The 24,152-nt window shown below is 49.7% G+C and overlaps 1 protein-coding gene across 1 annotated transcript; it reads left to right on the top strand.

The window, feature by feature from the left end:
• The first annotated feature begins 3,764 nt into the window (after positions 1–3,764).
• Positions 3,765–22,226, top strand: GJA3 (gap junction protein alpha 3). The gene is made up of 2 exons (XM_042963810.1): positions 3,765–3,876; positions 20,006–22,226. Exon 2 carries the CDS (start codon positions 20,023–20,025, stop codon positions 21,376–21,378), a length of 1,356 nt encoding a protein of 451 aa, XP_042819744.1. The 5' UTR covers positions 3,765–3,876; positions 20,006–20,022; the 3' UTR covers positions 21,379–22,226.
• The last annotated feature ends 1,926 nt before the right edge of the window (positions 22,227–24,152 follow it).

Here is a 24,152-nt window from a genome sequence, read left to right as displayed (position 1 = left end):
CCTAAGTGTCCAAAGGACACTCGCCTCCACCAGGTGTCTGATTACATCTCTTAAAAAAGTGTGCACAGAACATTTACGACTGTGCCAGAAACTATTTAAATTACTATGTTTTTTATTTACTCACTACTGTCTTCATATGAAGTAAATTGTGTCTCAAGTGTTTTTCAATTAATACTTTGTAATTCAGAACAGGCTGCCAATTCCTCCAGTGGACAGAGATTGGCATAGAGCTCAGCACAATCAATTCTTGGGGTGGAGAAAGTTCTCATCTCCCTCAACATCCAGCCTACGGTCTTGTATGAGCAGAATTCTAATAAATAGTAGTTGAATTAATTTACAAAAATAATATAAATACTTTCACAGAGGAAGTAAAATACTATGCATTGCCAATTAGTTTAAGTAGGTAACGAACGGTACTGTCTGTACTGGTAATTTTAAATCAAAAGAAAAAATAAGGGTTTTTTACCCATCTTAAACTTGGGTGCTTTAAGAAGAGCTCTCACATGATCACACACAAGATCACTCTGGGCTGCCACCTCCAGCAAGGAGATAAATACTCAACAAATATTTGTTGAACTTCCATTAACATCTGCAAAGTGCAGATTTAGGCAGATTCCATACAGGTCTCAGAAAAGTAATTCCGGCCCTGACTACCAGGGGGCACCCTAAGCAAGCACATCTGAGTGGTTCGTAGAGAGGAAAAGAGGACCGAGTGGCGCCTCTCCAGCACCCCCGTGTGAAGCATTCCTAGCTCAGAGAGCCACTGTGCAGTCAGGTGTCTGTCCACGGGACACCTTTCCTGCAAGAAAGGTTACTAGCACATGGAAACAGGACCTGCCAGTCGAAAATCCAGCTCGAATCAGTTTGGCGTATGTGCATATGTCCATACACGTCGACATTTCCCCCTGAAATTATCCCGAATACCATCTTTCCTGAAACTAAATGAGAAGCAAACAATCTTTACAATAAAAAAGTAAGTCACATGGTTAAGATCTTAGTTGTCGACCTGAAAATACACAATATGACAGGTAAGGTAGACAAACTAGTGTTTTCTTAATTTTGCTAGTCTTTATACGCTATCATTTTTAATGTTTTTATTGTAGTAAACCATACATAACATAAAATTTACAATTTTAACCATTTTTAATTATACAGTTCTGTGGGACCAAGAACATTGTTTGCTCTGCAACCGTCACCACTGTCTGTCTGCAGAACGTTTTCATCTTCTCAAACTGCAACTCTGTTTCCCCTAAACACGAACTCCCCATTCTCTTTTCCCCCAGTGCCTGGCAACCAACAATCGACGTTCTGTTTCTATGATTCTGACTCCTCTAGGCATCTGATACAAGTAGAGTCATACAGTATTTGTCTTTTATTTTTGTGACTGGTTTATTTCACTTACAAACTCCCAGGTATCCGATAAACCAGTCTCAGGGATGAAAAGTACAGCATAAAGTATTACAGTCGATAAGACTGCAATACCTTGGTATGGTGGCAGATGGTAACTACATTTACTGCTGTGACCATTTCACAGTGTACATAATTGTCAAATCACTATGTTTTATACCTGAAACTAATATTAATACTGTATGTCAACCATAGTTCAATGAAAGATAAAAAATAGGGGCACCTGGGTGGCTCAGTGGGTCAAGCTTCCCACTCTTGACTTCAGCTTCGGTCATGATCCCCTGGTTGGTAAGATCAAGGCCGCACAGGGACTCTGCTGCCCCCCCCCCCCCCCCCAGCCTGCTTAGGATTCCCTCTCTCCTCCGTCTCAGCCCCTCCCCCGCTCGTGCGCTCTCAATCTATCTCAATATGGATAAACTCTATCAATTAATTAACTAATTAAACAGAAAATTATTTGAAGACCTGGTAGAGCAGTATTTTTCAATTAAAAAAAACAAACTAAGTCTACATGACCATCACCTGCTACATACATAGACCTTCACGTTCTACAAGGGAGAAGATATTTTAAGATGTGATTTCAGAAGCTTAGGGTTTTTTCTTCCCTAGGATATAACCTTCAGTTCAGATCTCTCCAGGGAAAGAAGATGGCTAATCAGAGCAGATCCGGACTCCAATAAAGCAGCGATCGTAAGCTGCTTCGTGGAAATTTGAAAACAATCAGAGACTCTGATTTTGCCACATTCCCGCAATAAGTCCATCACTCGTAAAGGGAATTCCGAGATCATTTTCAGCCTCTAGAAGGGTCAACAAAATTCAGTCAACTAATATTTATTAAATATCCTGTCCAGGCCAGGTCCCGTGCTAAACCCTGGGGATGCAAAAGCGAATCCTGAGAAGCGGAGAGAACACTTAAACTGAGACAATCATAGACAAGGACGGGCTTCCTTTCTTGCTCAGTGGGCTTTCGTGGTAGGCTTTCAAATGTGCGCGATACCAACCGTGGGGAGGAAAGAAGATACGAAAACCTTCACCCCAGTCTGGGCAAGCAGGCTAGGCCTCGCCCTGGCATCTGGTCACGAGGACCGGCGGGAATGAGTGACCTAGGGGGACACCTTCCCTGTCCCCCAGGCAGGGCCAAGTCTCAAGTGCATCGGAACAAGTGCTTTAAAAATAAGTAATAAATAAATAAGAATCCCTATGGCCGCCGGCTAAATTAAGTGTGTTTGATGGGAACCAGGCTCGCGGCCACTATTTATAGCTCCTCGGCTCCCTTTCCGGGACGCGCTCCAGCCTGCGCCTGGGCGCGGCCCCCGACAGCATCCACGCCGCGGCTCTGGCTTTTCTGTGGCCGATGTGGCCAGCTTAACTGGGAACCCCATGCGCAGTGGCCCCGTCCCGTGCCAGCCATCTGGAACCTGCGTCCCCGGGCGGCGGGACGCGGGCGGGGCCGCGGCGCCCCAACGCCCACGCGCCCCACGGCTCAGCAGCGCCCCCAGAGCCGCGGGTCGGACCCGCGAGGGCAGGCGCACGTGCGCGCGAGGGGTGCCCCGGGGGCGGCCGAGGCGGAACCCGGGCGCCCTTCGATCCCGCTTCCGCCCCTCGCGCGCGCGCCGAGAACTTTCAGTGGAGAACAGACCCGAGGCCCGCGGGAGCCCCGCGGCGGGAAAAAGCCCCGGGGCCCACATCCCGAGTGGGAGGGCGCTCCCGTGGGTGGGGGCGCGGGATGCAGGTGCGGTGGGAATGCGGGGCCGGTGCGGGGTAACGGGGGCAGGTGCAGGTGGGAATACGGGGCCGGTGCGGGGTGACGGGGGCAGGTGCGGTGGGAATGCGGGGCCGGTGCGGGGTAACGGGGGCAGGTGCGGTGGGAATGCGGGCCCGGTGCGGGGTGACGGGGGCAGGTGCGGGGTGACGGGGGCAGGTGCAGGTGGGAATGCGGGCCCGGTGCGGGGTGACGGGGGCAGGTGCGGGTGGGAATGCGGACACTGTGGCGGAGCGCGGGGTACAGGCGCGGTGTAGCGGCACGCGTGGTGCGGGGGCAAGTGCCGACCGACGGCGCACGAGAGGCGGTGCGGGGCGGGGAGCGGCTGCTCGCGGGGGCGCGGGACGGGGAGCGCGGACGGGGAGCGCGGGCGGGGCGCGGGTGCGGGGCGAGCGCGCGGGGCGCCGGGCGGGCCGCGGGGCGGGGGCCCCCGCTGCGCGCCCTGCCCGGCACCGCCCCCGCGCGGCCCCCGGGCCGGGGTGGAGGCGGCGGGGGGCGTGGCGCGGCGGCCGGGGCTGCGGCGTGGGGGCGCCGAGCGCGGGGCGCGCTGGGGCCGCGGGGATGGCCGCCGGGGCGGGGAGGCCGGGCCCTGGCGCGGGGCGCACGCGTGAAGTTGCACCGCACGTGTAAGAGAAGATTCTCCTTTTCAGAGCGGCCGGGAGCCCTGCTCGAGAGGGAGCGCACCCGGGTCGCCGCCGCGGCACAGCGGGGTAAGCGCGGGGCCGCGCCGGGGCGGAAGGACGGGCGGGACGCCGGCGCCCCCGACCGCCCCGACCTGCCCGGGCGGGCCGGGGCGGAGCGGCCGGAGCGCGAGCCCCGCCGCTCGTGTGCGGCCCCCGGCCTCTCCGGATCCCCGGGGGGGATGTCCGGGGAGTTGTGGGAGTGACCGGGTCAGAGACGGGGGCTCGGGAAACTTCGGGAATAGTCGGCGTCCCCGCGCGCCCCGAGATGTCTGCGCAGCGCCGGCGCACGGCCGAAGGCCGGCCGGCGGGTGCTTCTCGGCGGCGTTTTCCGCCTCGGGCGAGCAGGCGCGGCTCTGGGGCCTCAGACCTGCGGGGTGCCGAGGCCGCTGCGGGCGCTCGAGCCGCGTCCGCGGACGCAGGGCGCGGGGCTGGGGTGCGGCGGGCGGCCGGGTGCCGCTGTGCAGGGGCGTCGGCGTCTTGTAGGGACGGCGTTGGCTCGCCTACTTCCTCCAAGAAACTTTTCGGGAGTCTTTCCCCCCCCCCCCCCCAAGAAGTGCTTTAATCGTAAGTGTCAGGGCCTGGGATCTCATTTCTTGGCCCCTCTGCCTGGGATGGTGCGCTTAAGGGGAAAGAACTCGCGGAAGAGCGGGGAAACCCTTCTCTGCCTTCTGTAGTAACCCCTTCCCGAAGGTGCTTCTGACAGTGAGTGGCAGTGTGGACGCCCTAGTGAACAGAATCCACCCAGGTTTCTCGGCTCAGGAACATGTGTGACCGAGACTCCGGGGACAAGTGGAGGCCTCCAGTGTTTGTTTTGCCAAGAGAGCGTCAAAATATGTCATTTAAGAATGGCCGTGTGAAAACAGCTCAGACGGGAATTATGCCTCGGTTCGTATTACTCGGGAATTCAAATTGGTGGTTTATGATACGCGCATCGCTTCACCGACGGCCGTCGATGTGCTGTGAAATGTGCTGCAAAACAAGCATTGAAAGATTACAGAGGGAAAGGGGGGCTTTGTTTTCCAACGGTCGGTGTGTTCAAAGTAAACGACGGCTAACTTGGCACATATTCCGCTGGTGCAGCAGTTTGATTCATGTCGAGATAAGCATCCGGGGAGGGCAGTGCACGTGCTCCTGTAGCATAAAGTAATTCAGGAAAATTTTACTGCTGTAACAAATTAGACGGTGCTATTTATATTGACCAGCTTAAAGCCACCTCGAAATAATGAAATGTAACAAAATGTCACCGTTTGCCAATAAGAAAAAGAATTTGGCGGGCTCTTGGGTGGCCCAGTGAATTAATTGCCAGACTTCAGCTCGGGTCCTGATCTCGCAGCTCCTGGGTTCCAGCCCCGTGTCGGGCTCTGTGCTGACAGCTCAGGGCCTGGAGCCTGCTTGGGATTCTGTGGCTCCCTCTCTCTCTGCCCCTCCCCCGCCCGTGGGCGCGCTCTTTCTCCCTCTTCTCTCTCCCTCTCTTTCTCAAAAATAAACTTAATTTTTTTTTTATTTTTGACAGTTTCCTTGAATGTTACTTAAATTTTAAGTTGTGTTCATTTCCTTAACAAAAACAACTTTTACATACACACTTGAAACTTTATGTGTATGTATCACTACCATTTTGGCCTCATGTATGTAAAGAATTTAAACTATAATTAGTCTTCCAGATGCTACCATTGCTTGAACATGCACCTAACACAGTAAATAGGATAGATTAGGTTTTTAGGATTTTACCTCAGTATCACATGTAAATGCACGAACAAACACTTGGTTCTTGTAACGTGCTAAAATATTGTCAGAACGTTCTAGACAGCGGAACGGCCCTTGAGAGGTATTTCGCCCTGTGCAGATAGTATGACTCTCAGGATCTGTGTATTAAGAAACTCAGCCAAACCCAAGGATTGGGGAGTCTCTCCCCGCTCCGATGTGGTGTGGCCGTCACCAGCACTGTGTGACGCTTGTCACACCATATTTCGATTAGTTTTGTCACAAGTCTGTCTCACCCACAGACTGTGAATGAACCGCCTGAGGGTGAGGCCGTGTCTTACTTAGCACACTGCACACACACGACAGGCGTTTGCTAAATGTTTGCCAAATCGAAGACAGAAAAAAGTCCAACGCGTGTGGCCCTACACAGCATGCGTGGGTCTCTAAAAACACTATGTTTTTGCCATTTCCGTATAATGCGTAAAAGGAATAAAATAGAGATAAAGTTCAATCTGAATTTTCGTTCTTACAGTGGCGGGAAATTCTTCATCATAATAACTGGGTTACTATTCGTCCTCTGGTGCTTTTTTAAAATCTCGCATCTTCAAAAGTATGACTTCATAATGGTTAATGTGAGCAGTTCCTGCACTCTGACGTTTCTTTAATTTGAGGAATTAGTGGTCTGCTCTAAACTTAGAGTTAACAAACTAATGATAGTAAAATGTAAAAATCACTTAATTTTTTTCATTCACGACACCTGATTATCTCCATGAACTAACACTCATTTTATTCATGAACCTCCATTTTGTATTAGCTTTAAAATGAATCTTTTATCCTAGAACATACATGAGATTTCCGTGTTATATCCTAATAAAAGTAGGTTTGAATAAAAGGGAAATTACATTTATACTATGGAAATTATTATTGGAAAAATAGAAACCATTTTGACAGATGGCATCTGTGCCAGTAATATAAATGTAACCATAGAATACCATGAGTATAAGGCCGAGAGGTTTCGTTCACTAAGCAAGAGTAAAGACAGTTATCTGAATTTGCTTCAAAACGACAATTTCAGGGGTGTCTGGGTGGCTCAGTCCGTTGAGCCTCCAACTTCAGCTCAGGTCATGATCTCACGGCTCGTGAGCTCAAGCCCCGCATCGGGCTCTGTGCTGATGGCTCGGAGCCTGGAGCCTGCTTCAGAGTCTGTGTCTCCCTCTCTCTCTGCCCCTCCCCTGTTCATGCTCTCTCTCAAAAAAAAAAAAAAAAAAGAAAAAAACAAACACTAAAAATTTACAGGGTACCTGGGTGGCTCAGTCAGATAAGCGTCTGACTTCAGCTCAGGTCATGATCTCACAGTTTGTGAGTTCAAGCCCTGAGTCAGGCTCTCTGCTGACAGCTCAGAGCCTGGAGCCCGCTTCAGATTCTGTGTCTCCCTCTCTCTCTGCCCCTCCCCTGCTCATGCTCTCTCTCAAAAATAAAAAAAAAAAACATTAAAAATTTACAGGGTACCTGGGTGGCTCAGTCAGATAAGCGTCTGACTTCAGCTCAGGTCACGATCTCACGGTTTGTGAGTTTGAGCCCCGTGTCGGGCTCTGTGCTAGCAGCTGGGAGCCTGGAGCCTGCTTTGGATTCTGTGTCCTCCTCTCTCTCCGCCCCACCCCTGCTTGTGCTCTGCCTCTCTCTGTCTGTCAAAAATAAATAAACATTAAGACATTTTTAAATGACAGTTCCAGTTTATATGATGGAGTAACGGGACTGTTAGCATGTTAATAATATTTAGCCCAAATTTTAGCCACTTTGGACTGGGAGAAAAGAGCAAAGGCAGCTGTAGTCAGCTGAACAGTCTGCCTGGTGCATAACCCCGTGAAGTCACGCGGAAGGGGAAGGTGGGCGGGACCCAGAGGCAGAAGTCAGGAGTTTTCGTGCCGGCTTCAGCGGGCTGTGTCGCCCTCGGCAAATCACGGTACCCTCTCGGGGCCCGCATTTCCCAGTCTGTGAAGTGAAGAGAATAGATAAACCAGACGGCTTCCCAGGTTCTTCTGGCTCCAAAATGCCGTGATTCCGTATCTCCTCGGTGGATGAGTAAGACTCCTGAAGGATGTCGCTTGGATTTATTTAGGGAGACTACCTTTTACTTGACCAGATTCTAGGAAGTCAGTACTTGGCATAGTGTCCAGAGTGCCCCATCTTGTGTTTTAGGACAAGAGCCTGCTCAGAGCACTCGCGAAAGCACCCCTGTAATTTTCTTTTTCTTTTTTGAATTTCCATCCAAGTTAGCTAGCATAGAGTGCAACAGTGATTTCAGGGGTAGATTCCTTAGTGCCCCTCCCCCATTTAGCCCACGCCCCCCCTCCCACAACCCCTCCAGAGACCCTCTGTTTGTTCTCCATATTTTGTTATTTTCTTTATTGTCATTCACCCGCGCCCCAAGCCACCCTTCAGGAGGTATTGGTAAATTCAGCTTTATTTCAAGAGTAGGACTTTTGTTTTCATTATTCACTAATTAAAAGTTGAGTACTGATGCGGAAATACATTAAAATTGACCCTAAATGACACCAAAATGTGTACATAAAATGTTTAAATAAGCAAAATTTCAAATGGTATTATTCTTAGGTCTGTCACCGAAGTGATGTTTAAAACTTTTAATGCCATCTACTAATCGGCAGGAGACACTGGAGGCCTGCACAGGGTGATAGAACAGGGCAGACATTTGGAGGGTTTAAAAAGGAAGCCAGGAAGGCATGAATAGTGCTGGAAGACAGTCGCGTTTCTAATTATGCTCCAGACTTTGTACATTTTTCTGTCAATTGAACTGAAGCTCAACCAGCTGTTAATTTTCTAGCTTAATATTAGAACTCTAATTGTGGAAATGGTGACTTAATACTGGTTTCTGGTAGGAATATTTATTTTATTCACAGTATTTAAAGAAGAAATACTGTGGATAAAAAGTTAAGGGTATTTTTAGTGTTGTCATTCTTGAATATAAAATTCTCCAACATAAAATTCTTGAATATAGGGGCGCCTCGGTGGCTCAGTTGGTTGAACGCCCGACTTCAGCTCAGGTCATGATCTCACAGCTCGTGAGTTCAAGCCCTTTGTAGGCCTCTGTGCTGACAGCTCGGAACCTGGAGCCTGCTTCCGATTCTGTGTCTCCCCCTCTCTTTGTCCCTCCCATGCTCATGCTCTGTCTCTCAATAATAAATAAACGTTAAAAAAAATATTGAATATAAAATTTGAAGACATTTGTTTTTAAACTAATAACAGTTGTTTAAGTTGCTCCCAACTTAAAATCAGCTCTCGCTCAGCTTTTAAATTACAGAACGTCAAAAACAAAAGAAAAACTGAGTTTTTCGCTTGACTAAGAATGAAAAGTATTGACCATATTTACCTTAGCCAAGTAAAGACTTTAGAGCATGTGACTTTTCAGGTGTTTATAAACAATTTAAATCCCTCCCCAAAACAATTAAAATCCCCGCATGCAAGAGAAAATATAGAGATAATAATAATAATACATGGATGGCAGGTGTTTTCCATACATTCTTATTTAATAAATAAAATAAATAAAAGTATAATTTAAGGGGTGCCCGGCTGGCTCAGTCAGTGGCACATGTGACTCTTGGTCTTGGAGTTGTAAGTTCGGGCCCCATGTTGCATGTAGAGGTTACTTGAAAAATAAAATCTTTAAAAAAAAAGTATAATTTTATTAAAAAATAATTTTTGAAATGTTTAAAGAGAGAGAGAGAGCACATGGGCATGTGCGGTGGGGGGCAGGGGTGGCAGAGAGAGGGGGACAAAGGATCTGAAGTGGGCTTTGTGCTGACAGCACAGAGCCTGACGCAGGGCTTAAACTCATGAACTGCGCCATCACGACCTGAGCCAAAGTCAGACGCTTAACTGACTGAGCTACCCAGGCGCCCCTGAAGTATAATTTCAAAACAATTTCATGTTTCTAGAGATTTATTCTCTGACAACAAAAATATATAATTCTAGCGGTGCTTTAAAGTTATTGATAAAGAAGTTGGAAAATCGGTGTTTTACGATTTCATTAAATCAGTCTGTACGATAGTGATGTCTCCTGCCAGAGCATTAGATTAGTGAAAAGTTAAGTAATAGAGCCCATGCACATTTTCCATTTAAAATAAGGAATCCCCTGGAACTGTACGGTAATAAATAATTTTACACTAAGATAGAGGATACCCTTAAATTATATATGTGTATTTTATACTAATACTAGCAAATCCCAAAATCTACATTCCCTACTTAAAAGATCCATAGGAGATCTTTGGAGATTTGCTCTGTATACTGTAAATACAGCATATGTGATAAGACATTGGAAAAAATAACAAAAATAAACTCTCATTCTTTTTCAAGCATATCATAATTCTGTAAAAAAAAACTTCTAGCAAGACTTATACTTTAAAAACTTCCAATAAACAATATTTGGAACCAAACAAGGGATCTAAGTACGGATACCATACAGTTTCAAAATCATAAGAAAATGCCATGGATAATTTTATGCCAATAAATTTGAAGCTTAGATGAAATGGAAAATTTTCTAAAAGATATAAGCTATCAAAATTGACTTAAGAGTAATAGCAGCCCTATTTATGTCGATAACAGTAAATGAAGCTGAATTTGTATCTAGGCTTCCTCCTGACCCCCTTAAAAAAAGACATTAATTCCAGATTCTTCTATAGGACATTCTTATACAAGCTTATTCAGGGAAATGTTTAGTTTTTCAGGCTAAAATAATGTTCTTACCCAAATCCAATGGTAGTACCAAAAAAATGAGACCAATCTTAGGTATGAACAAATAATCCAAAATAAAGTAGCAGATTGAATGTGATAGTATATTAAAAATAAAATGAGTAATACGGTGCTTCACCATCTAAAAAATTCACAACAGTGGGGAAAAAAGTACCAAATCCAATTTAGTAAATTCATGATTCAGAAACTCATTCATGATTTTCATGATTTAGAAAACAAAACCCAACAAACTTAACAAAGATTACAAGGAAACTTCCTTAGCCTGATAAAAGTTGAAACATCATACTCAATGCTAAAACCTAAGAAGCGTCCATGTTTAAGACAAAAATGTGAAAAGATCTCACCATCGTCACATTGTGCTAGGAGTGCAGGTCAGTACAAGAAAACAAGACAAGAAAAAGAAATAACGGGAATTAGAATTAGGGGAGGAAGAAACAAATCTATCCTTAATAGCAGATGAAATGGTTATATGTATATGTTACATAGAAAATCCAAAGGAGTCTCGTAACTATTTGAACTAGTAAGAGCTTTCTAACAAGTTTCTGGATACGAGATCAGTTTATAAAAACAATGTTCCAGGGGCGCCTGGGGGGGCTGAGTCGGTTTAGCATCCAACTTCTGCTCAGGTCATGATCTCGCGGTTTGTGAGTTCGAGCCCCGTGTCAGGCTCTGTGCTGACAGCTCAGAGCCTGGAGCCTGTTTCAGATTCTGTGTCTCTCTTTCTGCCCCTCCCCTGCTCATGCTCGCTCTCTCTCTATCTCTCAAAAATAAACCTTAAAAAAATTAAGGGGCACCTAGGTGAGTTCGAGCCCCGCATCAGCCTCTGCTGACAGCTCAGAGCCTGGAGCCTGCTTCTGATTCTGTATCTCCCTGTCTCGCTGCCCCTCCCCTGCTCATTCTGTCTGTCTGTCGCTCTCTCTTTCTCTCTCTCAAATAAATAAACATTAAAGAATTAAAAAAAAAAAACTATTTGGAACAACAAATCGAACAAGTATAAATTAGGGATAAAGCTAACAAAAGACGTGTAAGACCTTTAGCTCCAGTGTCCTAACACACGTTGAAGGGCATGAAGAAGGTCTGTGTGGTGGATCAGTTGTGCTTTATTGGCGGAGAAACTAGTTCACAAAGAGCTAAATTTGATGCCACCATAAATGTCATTTTTCCCAACGAAATCACGTTTCAGATTTTTGTGGACCTTGACAAGCTAAATTTCATAGGGAAGAACGAAAAAGCCAACTTTGTGAAGAACAAAGTTGAGGACTCGTCCTACCAGACAGTCACGTGTATGTAGGACTGTTGCCATTGGTGCCCTGCTGGTTGGTGTGACCGGTTGTTCTCTTCTGGAGATGGAAAACAAGTCACACGTTACCCAGTCTGAAACTTCAGGGGTTCGGTTTCTTCCTCTGTTATGCTTGTCTGTGTGGCTGAACTTCTCCCGTTGCTGTGACACTGAATTGTAAGTGGCACCGAGCCAGCTTTTAAAAGCCTAGTCCCCATCTTGCTCTTTAGTCTTAGGAGCTCAGACAACACTAAATGTTGGAGGTGAGGCTATAGTGTAAAAGAAGAAGGGGTCTTTTGTTATTTTGGTGAACTTATTTTGAATTCTGTTTCCTTTTTGAAGAGACGAGAATTATGGAAAACTGTGGTAAGTACTTAATAACGTAGGGTACGGTCCCCATGGCATCTGGAAATTACTATTTTAAATGTGAAAGCTTGAAATAGGCAGGTAAGGTTTAAAGCTAATGGAAAACAGTTTTTCCACCTGCTAAAAAGATAATTAGATAAGCCACTTTTCATTGTATCATATTCGTGACTGGTTCAGCCTTCCGTGTTCTTTTAAATTTGTGCCAACTCAGGGCTGGCAAAAATTGGCTTTTGGGCCACACTGCCGCATACCAAACCTTAGCAGATATTACTAACCGAACATAGAACTCTTTCTGGCTAAGCCTGTATGTGACCCTCTTGGTCCTACTCAACAATGTTCCAGGCGGTCACAGGTAACACAAAATTAATTTGCCTAGCCATGCTTCATGTTTCGTTACCTCTAACTTAAAAACCAAGTACCAATATTTTTAGCGTCAATGTATTGTTACAAAAGGGAATCAAGTAAAAATACAAATGACACCTTTTGGGTGTTAATCTCCCAGAGTCCTAACTAAAAGTTGCATTTCCTAATAAGCAGCTATTCTGTAAGCTTGTCCTTCCGTACTCAACCTCCAAATGCTGGAGCACCCCACGGCTTGGTCTTCAGCCCCCTGTCCTTCTCCCCTGCCCTCAGACGATCTCAGTCCAGTCTTGGGGTTTGGTGATGACTCCCCAATGTTTATCTCTGGCCTCGACACTTGTATGTCTGATAGATGTCTCACATTTACCGTCTCCAAAACAGGACTCCTGATTTCCATGCCTTTCCCAAACCTGTACCTCCTCTGGTCTCCCCATCCTTCCTCCTGTTCGGGGCGGAAACCTTGGCCTCTCCTCGGCACGACCCGATCCTTGACCCATCAGCACATCACGCTGGACCAACCTTCAGAGTCTGTGCAAACTCAGCCATTTGTCACCACTGTCACGTTTCTGGATCATAGCACAGCCTCCTCACTGGACCCTCCGCGATCACCCTCACCCCCTCCGCCCCACAGCCGTTCTCGGCACAGCAACCACAAGGGTCCTGTGAAGATGGAAGCCGGATTACGTCACTCTTCTGCTCAAACCCTCCAGTGCCCTCTCGTCTCACTTGGAGCATAAGCCAAAGTTCTCATCGCTGTCTGCCGCGATCTGTCCACCTCCAGACTTCCTCCCTGACCTGTGTCTACCTGTCTGCTCCTCTGGACTCGTCCTCTGCCTGGACTCGTCCCTCATATCTAAGGCCCAGTTCTTCACTGTGATGTCACCCTCTCAGCCAGCCCTCAGCAGCCACTGCACTGCCCTCTGTGCTTCCCCCTGCCCCGCCCCAGCTCTCCGTCTACCCACAGCACGCAGCACCTGACCTCTCTTCTCTTCTGTCCCACATCTTTCCCGCCACAGCCTACGTGGCACCAGGCAGTGCTCTGTGTTGCTCAGCACTGAGCACCTCACAGGTAGTGTGGCCTTTGCTCAGTCCTCACTGAGTGGCCGCAACCTGTGGTCTGGCTGTGCGGGGAACTCGGGGAGCCCGGTCCCTTTCTCATCCCCTCCGTTCCCTGGTCATCAAACCTTTTTTCTTCTCGGGGGCTTAAGTCCTGCCCTTGCCTGAGAAGATGACCGCCTGCTCGACCCCACCGAGAAGAGCCTTGTCATCACCGCGGAGGATGCTCGTCCTGCGTCTGCCCTCGCAGCACCCCCTCCCGTCCTTTTGCCCCGTCCTGCTGCTGGGCAGCCTGACCCTCCCCCCCTCCTCCTGTCCCCGTGACTCCGCCTCTCTGATGCCAAGCACCCACAGCCTTCCCTATCTTGAAAACACCTCCACTGGGCCTTGTTACCCATTTCGTGTCGCCCTTCCTTTAGGTTCTAGACTTACTGAACAGGACTCTCTGTGTCATGCCTCCATTTCCCTCCCACACTCTGCCTCTTCAGCTCCCAGTCTAGGCTTTTGTTTCTGCCCCAATGCTCCCACTAGACTGGGCACTTAAAGACCATCAGTGGCCTTCTTATTGTGAGATCAAAGCCTTTGCTTTATTCCCATCCATCTCGAACACACAAAGAATGCTGACACTGGTCGTCACCTCCTTCTTCAAAGTCCTCCTTCGGCCTCCTCGCTTCCGTGTCACCCTCGTTCTCCGGTCGTGTTGACAGCGGTCAGAGAATGTGCCTTCGGAGACACGAACAGCGCTCCAGCAGTGACGTGGGCCGTGCTGCGTACTGACGCCCAACGTAATCTTGCATCTTAGTAGCTCAGACAGGGCTCTGTGTTGGGGTCAATTCGGTAAAGAAGGAAGGGTCTTCTGACATTACTTTGAAAGCAAAAGCAACTACAAGCCAGACAAGGTGAACTTGTCTGGCAGAGCTGATCGGGCCCCCGCTGGGGAAGGTCCCTTCCCTCCACACTGTCCGGGCATCGCCGCTCTCCGTCATTGCTCAGTCTCAGGCTCTTACCCAGTTGGCCAGTCCCGCGATCCTTCGTCGAACACGGACCACACACGCCGAGGGCGGTGAGTCCTTTCCCATGCTGTCTTCATCCATTTCGCTGGATTTTCCACAGACGTCCGTCCTTTGTTCTCTGCTCTGTCGTCTTCCCCCGGGAGAGTGGAGCTACACTGCGGACCCTCTCCAGCCTCTTCCAGTTCTGTGTCTCCAGCTTCCTCCTGGGTAGCTCGCTCATCTCTCCCACCGCTGCTTTTGATCCGGAAAGACAAAACCACCAGTCTTCACCTTGTCTCCCAATCCCAAATTAGCAAGCCTCCCTCAATGTTTCTGTCTTCAAACGACCCCCTGATTTTCCCACTCAGGCTCAGAAATGTGAGCTTTGTCTTTAATTCATGCCTCTCCCTTTCACTGACTCTCGGCAGACTCTACATCCTGCTTTATTTTTGTCTCCAGACTGTGTCTCCTTTCTGTCCTTCCTTTTTCCATTTGCTGCTGCTGTCATTCAGCCCAGGCCTTCAGCACTCACTTGGAGATTATCACTCTTCCTGAGTCCCCACTGGCCGTTAGAGGGGCCCCTTCTTTCCTGAACAGCACTTTCGGCCTATCTCCCGCTCTCCAAGTGGTTTGGCGGCCCTTGATGTCCTTCATTCATCCGTCCCACGCGTGTTTACTGAATGCCTACTGTGTGCAGGCCACACAGCTCTTCTGTGCAGAAGCAGCCGCTTCCCAACACCAGGTCACACGTATTCCCGCTGCCAAGGGAACGTTGTTCTGGCCTTGAAGTGCACTCCTGTCCCCTGCCCGAAGCCACCTCTCTCAATCCCCGCTCAAATTCCACTCTCCCCTGGCCAGCCTTCCCCGCCTGCATGTCCTCATATTAATCTCCTTTTTCTCCGAGATCCCTCCGCACCTGTATAGCTCCCCATTTTCCTGAGTTCTCCCATCTCCACAAGCAGATTCCCAGAGAGACGCCATGTGTTTACTTCCACTGTATTCAACGGAACCTGTGGCCCAGAGTTGAGCACAAGACGGTCACTGAACAGATAGCCACTGATTGATCCGAGGGGCACTTAACACCTCCTGAAGGCCGAGGGGAACCTGTTTACCTCTGAAAGGGGAAGCAGGACGGTCAGAAGAACGGGGAAGCAGCCACGTGTACACTCGGCAGCATCAGCTCTTGTTCTGTGTTGGTGTCAGAACCAAAGTTTCCCTGGAGATAAAAGCAAAAATCAATTAAATGCCACTTCGTGCAGGTAAGTGACGTCCGGGTAATCGGGGACCCCACTGCCGCCGTGGGAGAGCAGTCACCTAGAGTGCAGCACGCTCTGCGGTGAGCTCACGGGCACCTCGCGGAGTTAAGCGCTCGGCCCTGGGAGCTGTCAGCAGCTGCCCTGCTTTCGCCCCGAAATGGCCCAATACACTGCCACTAAGAAGAAACCCGTTTTCTCCTCAAGCAGGGAGCTGCTTCACTCGCTCACCTTGTGGTCGCGTCACTGGCTGGCAACGCTCAGTGGATCGTGAGGCTTCCTCTGGTCCGTTGCTGGCCCTTACTTAGCAGCAGAGGCTTGCTGTCCAGACTGCGCGTCTTCACTCCTCTGCTGGCGTCTTCTTACTGAACTGGTATGAGGGGTAGGATCCAAACGCGGTGTTGATAAAACACCTTAAGAACGTCTGCGTGGCATCTGGAGCGGACTGTGGCGACTCTGAAGGGAGGGGATGTCACTTCTACCGTGGAGTCTCCCGTCTCGATCTGACCGTGACCCACGCTGCAGGCCTTGTCATAGACGCTCCTCTGGTGAATGTTTTTATTCACTCATTCACGTATTTTCCGGAAGAAAACCCAAACTGTGAAGCGCCAGCAGCGAACATCAGGATACAAAGAGGCCGGCCCTTGCGTTGGGGGAACTCGGCAGACCGCCGTGGCGGGAGAATCCAGTTTAAGCTCCGTGTCATCGGTGACAGCCATTGTCAGGATCTGTGATGCATCTCAGAGACCCCAGGGTCAGTCTCCAATCTGACATTGGGCTGATGTCCCATGTATCAGTTTGTCTTTTGAGCGCTTACCAGGGACGCGATTAAAGAGGTCGAAGGAGTAGACACCTGAATGAAAGAACAATGAACAAAGAATCAGGTTGTTTCAAAAACCAGAACTTTGAAACATGAGTCACGGTCATTAATCCTTTATGACCATAAATGTAATAAGTTGTTACAGAAAATGCAAAGAAATGGGAAAAGAGAATAAAAATCACCCAGTTCTAGAAACGCCGTGGTTCACATTTCAGTATCCTTCCGCTCTTCCTTTGCATGTATGAATGTGTGGGAAACAGCGGGTAAAAGGCTATGGTTTTGTATTAGGTTTTTGTCATTTATCAGTATGGCATGAACGTATCTTCAAGTCACTAATGATCTTAAAAGTTACGTCTAATGAATACCTTGTGTTTTAGTAGTTATGAATGAGTCACAGCTTTTCATGTATAGCTGGCCTTAACCTGTAAATAATTTAAGAGAGTGTAGGAATTGTCTGCAAGCAAATAGGAAACCTAATTTGAACAAACAGGGTTTTCTCCCTTCACATAAGTCTAGAGCTTGTGTTGCGGTTGATTCAGCACGTCCACAGTGTCACAACAGGTGCCTTGGGACTTTCTTGACCGTGCCCTCATGCTTATTGATACATGCCTGCAAAGTGACTGCCCCACTCCAGGCATCGCATCTGTCCTCACCATAGGCGGATAGGGAAAGTGACGGCAAAGGTAGCCACCTGCCCTTTTATTAGGAAACCAAAAGCTTTCTCGGAAGTTCCCCACTGGAGACAACAAAAGGAGGTGGGAAAGCAAGAATTTCCCTTCCCGATCACATTACATTACGGGCAGGCAAGGGAGAGGGGGATGGGAGTAGGAGCGGGGTCAGCCAGATCCCGATGCCAGCCTTGGGCACTACTATGTGTCTAATTGCTCATCCTTTAGTGGGCACTTCTGTTTCCAATTATTCCTTCTTATGAATAATTCACAGTCAATATCCATGTTCATCCATTCGTCAAAATCTCTGGTTATTTCCTTGGTATGATGTCCCAGGAGTAGAATTAGAGGTTAGAGGTATCATGATCTTAAGTTTATTTGTTTTTAAGAGAGAGAGAAAGCACGACCGGGGGAGGGACAGAGAGAGAGGAAGGAGAGAATCCCAAGCAGGCTCTGCACTGGCAGTGCACAGCCTCATGTGGGGCTCGAACTCATGAGATTGAGATGAGATCACTTATGACAAGATCGTGACCTGAGCCGAAGTCAGTTAACCGACTGAGCCACCCAGGCGCCCCAAGGTATCATGCTTTTTATATCTTTTCTTACATATTACTGAACTCCTTTGCAGAAAGACCTTGTCAGTGTGTGCCATCACGCAGTGCATGAGCCGTGGGCTCTCCCCCGCCCCCCCACCGGACACATTCTTAGTTGTCCCCTCTTTAGGATTTCCTGAGCTCTGACACATGCCAGAGTACCCGCGAAGTATGCAGATGGTAACACGTTGTGATTCCGTAGCTGCACCCAGAGGTCACAATTCCTTTTAAGGGTACCTATCTGAAAGTGTTTGCAGCACCTGGACCTAAAGAACTCTGGAGAGGCTGGGCCAGCAAAGGTGAGTAACAAGATGCCACAGTCAGCAGCCGTACCCCCCTCGTCTGATTTACTGATTGAAGAAATGTTTCCCTGGCCCCGTGTTTCTCAACAGGTGCACAATGGACATTTGGGGCGGGCCAGCTCTTTACTGTGGGGGACGCCCCAATCATTATGGAACATTTTGCTTCCCTGGCCCTGCAGGGCAATGCCAGCAACACTTCCCAGGCCCTGTGACAAGCAGGCCCTCCCTCGTGGCATTCTGTGCCACCAGCCTTGTGGGGAGAACCCACCAGGCACATCGCATTGACTCCCTTTTATTTAGCACATTATGCTGTGCTGGACAAGGCAGAACCTGCCTGCACATCTGGGAGGGTGGCAGGAAGAAGAATAAATTTCCTGCACTGACCTTTCCTTAGAGACTTCCAGAAATGCTACTGCCCAGCTGTTCTGCCTGCAGACATCAAGGAGGAAAGGGTGCACATGCAAACCCCAACCTCAGAACTAGAATTAGGGAGAAAGTCCACAAGCAGTCAAGGTGCTTAAAGGTGGTTTTCTGTAGAAACTCTGGAGGCTGTGTGTCCAGGGACAGCAAGGAGGGAGGATGCCGTTCGCAGCTTAGCAAGGTGGGAGGTGTGGGAGGACGGAGAGAACCTCCTGGAATGCAAAGGGGGCAACAGTCGTTAAGCCAGGCCATGATAAGGGGAAGAGAAAACACAGGGCACCCGTGTCAGCCTGAGTTGGCCACTCTTGAAGGGAGAGTGGAGGTCAACAGGCCAGTCCCCGCCTGGCCTGGGGCCAAGTCTGAAGTTGCAGAAACAGGACATGCAAAGGCATAAAGGCCGTCTCGGGATCACAAGAAGCATGCGTCACCAGGGTGTTGGATCAGGGACGGAGGGCTGGGACGCACGGTCAAGGCTTCTGTCCTGTGCTCCAGGGGAAACGCTTCAGCAGAGTGGAGGGAAGGGCCATGGCTATGGGCAGAGAGGGCGGTCAGAGACATCATGACATCCGGGGTTTAGGGTAAGCAGGATGTCATCTAGAACGGTTCCCTGACACCGGACATCCTTCATGCGAGAGTGGGTTGTTTCATGTCCAATAATTCAGTTTCTACATTAAAATATTTTCCCTTGTAAGAACATGCCAAACAGAACAGACGCCAGTCACAACAGGGGCAAGGAGGCTGGTAGGATATGTGAATAGTAACGTTTCTCCAAAGACCTCGAATGACGGAAACAAAGGGTTGGAAGTTTATTCCAAGAGAGCGTTAACATTTGTTTCTTTAGATCATGGTGAGTAAAGTTATGTTTTGTTTATTTGTCTTCACACCAGTTCATAAAAATTAATATTTGTGAACATTTTTAAAATTCAAAATGAGAAGAGTGTCCTTCAGTGCTGCCGGAACTCACCGCGTAGACGGCTCTCCTGACGCAAAGAATGGAGCTGCCTTTCAGTTCCGGTTGGAAGCGTCAGGCCTGTTGGGGCAGCAGCGACACGGAGGACCCCTTCTCATCTTGGGCCCCCGCGTCCGAGGACCACAGCTACCTCCACAGGGGGGTCCACGGGCCCTCCGTCCCTCATCTAGGAAGCAGCTTACTGCGCATGACCCAATGACCATCGTCCCATGTTAGATGGAGACACAGGGTTTAAGGGCTTCGGTCACCTGTGGGCATCTGGTTCGTGCCGCACTCGTGTCCTGCGACAGTAGCTCCGAGGGACACCGGCGCTGCGGGCGTGGCTGTAACCCGGCTCGGGGCCCCCGTGGGAAGACGCACGCACGTGCACGCACGTGCACACACGCACACGGGCGCATGCGCGCACACGCACACGGGCGCACGCACACTCGGGCACTCGCGTGCCGTGGAGGGCTCCGCAGCGCCTCCCTCGTTTGGCAGCGGGAGGACGGCCTCGCAGGGGAGCGACCGCCCAGCGCCGCGTGCCGGGTCCCCCCACCCCCCCGCGCCCGCCGGCCCCTGCCCCCCCCCGCGGCCTCCTTCCTACTAACCAGCGATGTTCCCTTGCAGGTTAGCAAGCTGAAGCAATGGGCGACTGGAGCTTTCTGGGGAGACTATTAGAGAACGCGCAGGAGCACTCCACGGTCATTGGCAAGGTTTGGCTGACGGTCCTGTTCATCTTCAGGATCCTGGTGCTGGGCGCCGCGGCGGAGGAGGTCTGGGGGGACGAGCAGTCGGACTTCACGTGTAACACGCAGCAGCCCGGCTGCGAGAACGTCTGCTACGACAAAGCCTTCCCCATCTCCCACATCCGCTTCTGGGTGCTGCAGATCATCTTCGTGTCCACGCCCACGCTCATCTACCTGGGCCACGTGCTGCACATCGTGCGCATGGAGGAGAAGAAGAAGGAGCGCGAGGAGGAGCTGCCGAAGGCCGACGGCCCGCACCCCGGGCCGGCCGCGCGCTGCGGGCCCGGCGGCCACGGCCAGAAGGACCGGCCGCCGGTGCGCGACGACCGGGGCCGGATCCGCATCGCCGGCGCCCTGCTGCGGACCTATGTCTTCAACATCATCTTTAAGACGCTCTTTGAAGTGGGCTTCATCGCCGGCCAGTACTTTCTGTACGGCTTCGAGCTGAAGCCCCTCTACCGCTGTGACCGGTGGCCCTGCCCCAACACGGTGGACTGCTTCATCTCCAGGCCCACGGAGAAGACCATATTCATCATCTTCATGCTGGCAGTGGCCTGCGTGTCGCTGCTACTCAACATGCTGGAGATCTACCACCTGGGCTGGAAGAAGCTCAAACAGGGGATGACCAACCACTACCGCTCAGACTCCCTCGAATCCAGGGTGGGGGCCGCGAAGCCTGGCGGCGTGAGCCCGCTGCCGCTCCCCTCCCCGTCCGCCCTGCCCACGGTCACCATCGGATTCCCGCCTTACTACACGCACTCCGCCTCTTCCCTGGGACCGGCCACCGCCGCGGGCTACCCCGGGGCCCCTCCGCCGGCCACCGACCTCGGCACGGCCGCCCCGTCTGAGGCGCGCGAGAAGGCTCGCCCTGCCAGATTCCACAACGGCAACCACCACCTGCTAGCGGCAGAGCAGAACTGGGCCAACCAGGAGGCCGAGCAGCAGACGGCCGGGAGAAAGGCCTCCCCGCCGGTGTCCGCTTCTGCCTCCCCGAGCCCTGCGGGCAGCACCGGGCAGCTGGCGCAGGACGCAGGCGCGGGCGGCAGCGCCCCCGGCCCGTTGGCGGACGGGACCGGCAGCAGCCTGGGCGACGACGGCAAATCGGCGGGGACCCCCGACCTGGACGGGGAGCAGGCGGGGAGCCCCGAGGTGGAGATGCTCGCGCCTCCTCTGCCCCCCGCAGACCCCGGGCGGTCGAGCAAGGCCAGTAAGTCCAGCGGCGGCCGGGCCAGACCGAATGACTTGGCCATCTAGCGGGCGTCTCTCCAGACAGCTTTGTAATAACCGTTTCTTCTCGCAACCAAAACCGAAGTGCAGTTCCGGTCTGCAGGTAGACAGAGAGCCTGGAAGGGAGAGGGCACTGCAGTGGCGGAAGGGGAAGATCAGGAGGAGGAGAGCAGGTTTCTGTGTGTCCATGCTTGCTGTTCTTAACACTGTGAGGTAGAGTGGGGAGAACGTCAGTGCTTGCTGAGATGGGGAGGTGGGGGCAACGTGGGTGCAGGGGCTGTTGACCTTGAAAGATGTTCACGGCCACCCAAGAGTCCAACAACCTGGGCCGCCTTTGCAGGTGCTGCTGTCCAGCCTTGGGCTCCGCCGTCTCTGTGGGTAACTGTTCCGTTGTGGTAAAGCGACAGGTGTCTTTACCGGGGGGCAATTGCGTTTTCCATTCCTACGCTTCCCCAGAGCCTCTGGGCAGCCCACAAAGTCACAGATGCCCTTAGCACTATCTCTGTTTGATACTTTTAACTTAGAGTTGAATTTCATTTGGGATATTTGCCAAACTGCACTAAAAAAAGACCTAGAGCGAGTCCATAGACTGTCATTTGAGTTTCTGAAATTGCCTGGGAAGCCCAGGATTCCACACTGTGCGCTTCGTGACGAGTGACGATGAGCAGGTACCCTCCAGGGGCGGAGATCCAGCAGGCGAGAGCCACGGAGGCTGCTGGTAAGAGAGCAGGTAGAAACGCAGCGACACTTGGGGTAATTTTTAAACAGTTGAGGAAATTGAAATACAAGTGTGGCAGGTATGCCTTAGGTATTTATTTTTTAAATGATATTTTGTGCTTTGATCTGAATTGTACAGGTATGCCTATCCCCCCGCCCCCCCCCCGACTTTCTTTCAGGAAAAATGAAGGAAAAATAGTACCATTAAGATGAATAGTGACTGAGAGAATGCTAATTTGTCCCATTACATACTAGTAAAGATTTGGATTTTCTTTTAAAAGAAATTCTTCGACCTCAGGAGTCAGCTAATGGCTACGAGAATGTACGATACAAAATAAAAGCAGGGGAAATTTTAAGTGCATTTCAAATACTTGAAGTTGTGAAGTTTTTGAATGGGAGGTTAAAAGTTAACCACTCTTGCCAGAAAAATGATTTATACAGATGAATCAATGACCTACATTTTTTTAAGAGTACAAAAACAAAAAAACAACAAAAAAAAACCTCTTAGAGTTTCCTAACCATTGTTTGTGGGCAGCCTGTTTGCTTTCTAAAGTGTAAATAAAAGTATCTGGGTTTTACTTCCTGTGTAAATGCATGTGCTGATTTCAGATGTGCGTTCGCCTCATTTGTCACCCATGCAGATCGCTGCACTGACAGGGCTATTTCTCTGTGGGTTGTGGCTGGAAGGCGGCAGAATTTTCTGTACTGCACACTCTGCTATCCTGTCTTCGTCTCTGTTTATAGACCGATGAACGGTAGTCATGCTGAGCCTGGTCCTTCTCACCCTCCGACTTCCACTGAGTAGTGTCAGCCCTTATTCAGCAAAACACCAAACACTTGCCAACTTGATTCCTTTCTCTATATGAATGAACTCCAATTTCCTGACAATCCCTCTGGAGCCACACTCTAAACGCACTTGGTGTTCTATATCATAAAGAGTGACCCACTAGCATCTGATGAAAAAGACTGTGATTCCCATTCTCAGATGAATGGGTGCAGCATGTTCGTTAGAGGGTTAACGCTTGCTGCAGACGTGGACAATCGCCCCTCCACGGCTTGAGAAATGCTAATTTCCATACTTTCGCGTTCAGCCTCTCTCAGATTTGAGCCTTACACAAAACTATTTGAGTGACTGCTCTCCCAGTTCTCCCTCGGCTGGGCATAGCTAGTGCCATTGTAGACGCAGACATTCGTCACATACAGTGGACGCCTTAGGCTCAGGCAGTAGGGCCCAGCCGGCCTGGCCGAGGAGGGCACCGGAAAACCCTAGTTTGAAAAGCATTCCGATAAAAAAAAGCTTTGGTCGCGACTGCAGCTAATGGCGAAAGCACAACTCATTCAGGGGATGTGACCACAGGTTCTTCAAGTCCTACCATTATAAATGTTAGTAATAACCTTCTGACTTACCCAGGATTGAATTCTGAGTGGGGTTGGAGATGAGAATGAGAACTATAATTATAGTTTCTACATTTCAGTCATCTTTAAAAAGTTTTTAAGTTTCTGCACTTTAAAATTGGATTTTCTTCACCATACGTTGATGAAGATGCCAGTATTATGAATTGACCGTAGTCTAATTGGCCCATTTAGTGAATGGGTAGGAGTGTGGAATTAGATTCGTCTCCTTGAAAATCACAAATTTATTAAGAAGTAGAATTCTGCAATACAACAGGGCCGATGGTGTTTTTTCAGGGGGCTGTTGTGATTTCCATTCACGTAAAATATCAAAGCATGTGTTACGTTTTGTGGCTATGTGAGGTATCCAGGGCCCTGGAGGCTGGAGCCCTTCTCTGCCCTGGGGGCATGAGCAGAAAGTATTTCCATCACCGGAAGCATCAGTAAGTGCAATAGGATAGAAGTCACCTCTCCCTATGGTTAAGATTCCAGATATATTTTCTCTAGCCTGTTAATTATGTGGAAATTTCACTAAAATTATTTTTTCTTGATTTAAGGAAATAAATTATAATTCCATAAAGCTTATTTTAAAACTCAAATGCTCTACCTAATAATTGTACACATGTTTGTTTTTTTTTTTTAATTTACATCCAAGTTAGAATATAGGGCAATAATGATTTCAGGAGTAGAAT

Source organism: Panthera tigris, chromosome A1 (genome assembly GCF_018350195.1).
Source record: "Panthera tigris isolate Pti1 chromosome A1, P.tigris_Pti1_mat1.1, whole genome shotgun sequence".
NCBI lineage: Eukaryota > Metazoa > Chordata > Mammalia > Carnivora > Felidae > Panthera > Panthera tigris.
Note: the sequence above shows the minus strand (reverse complement) of the source record. Positions and strands in the feature narration are given on the sequence as shown.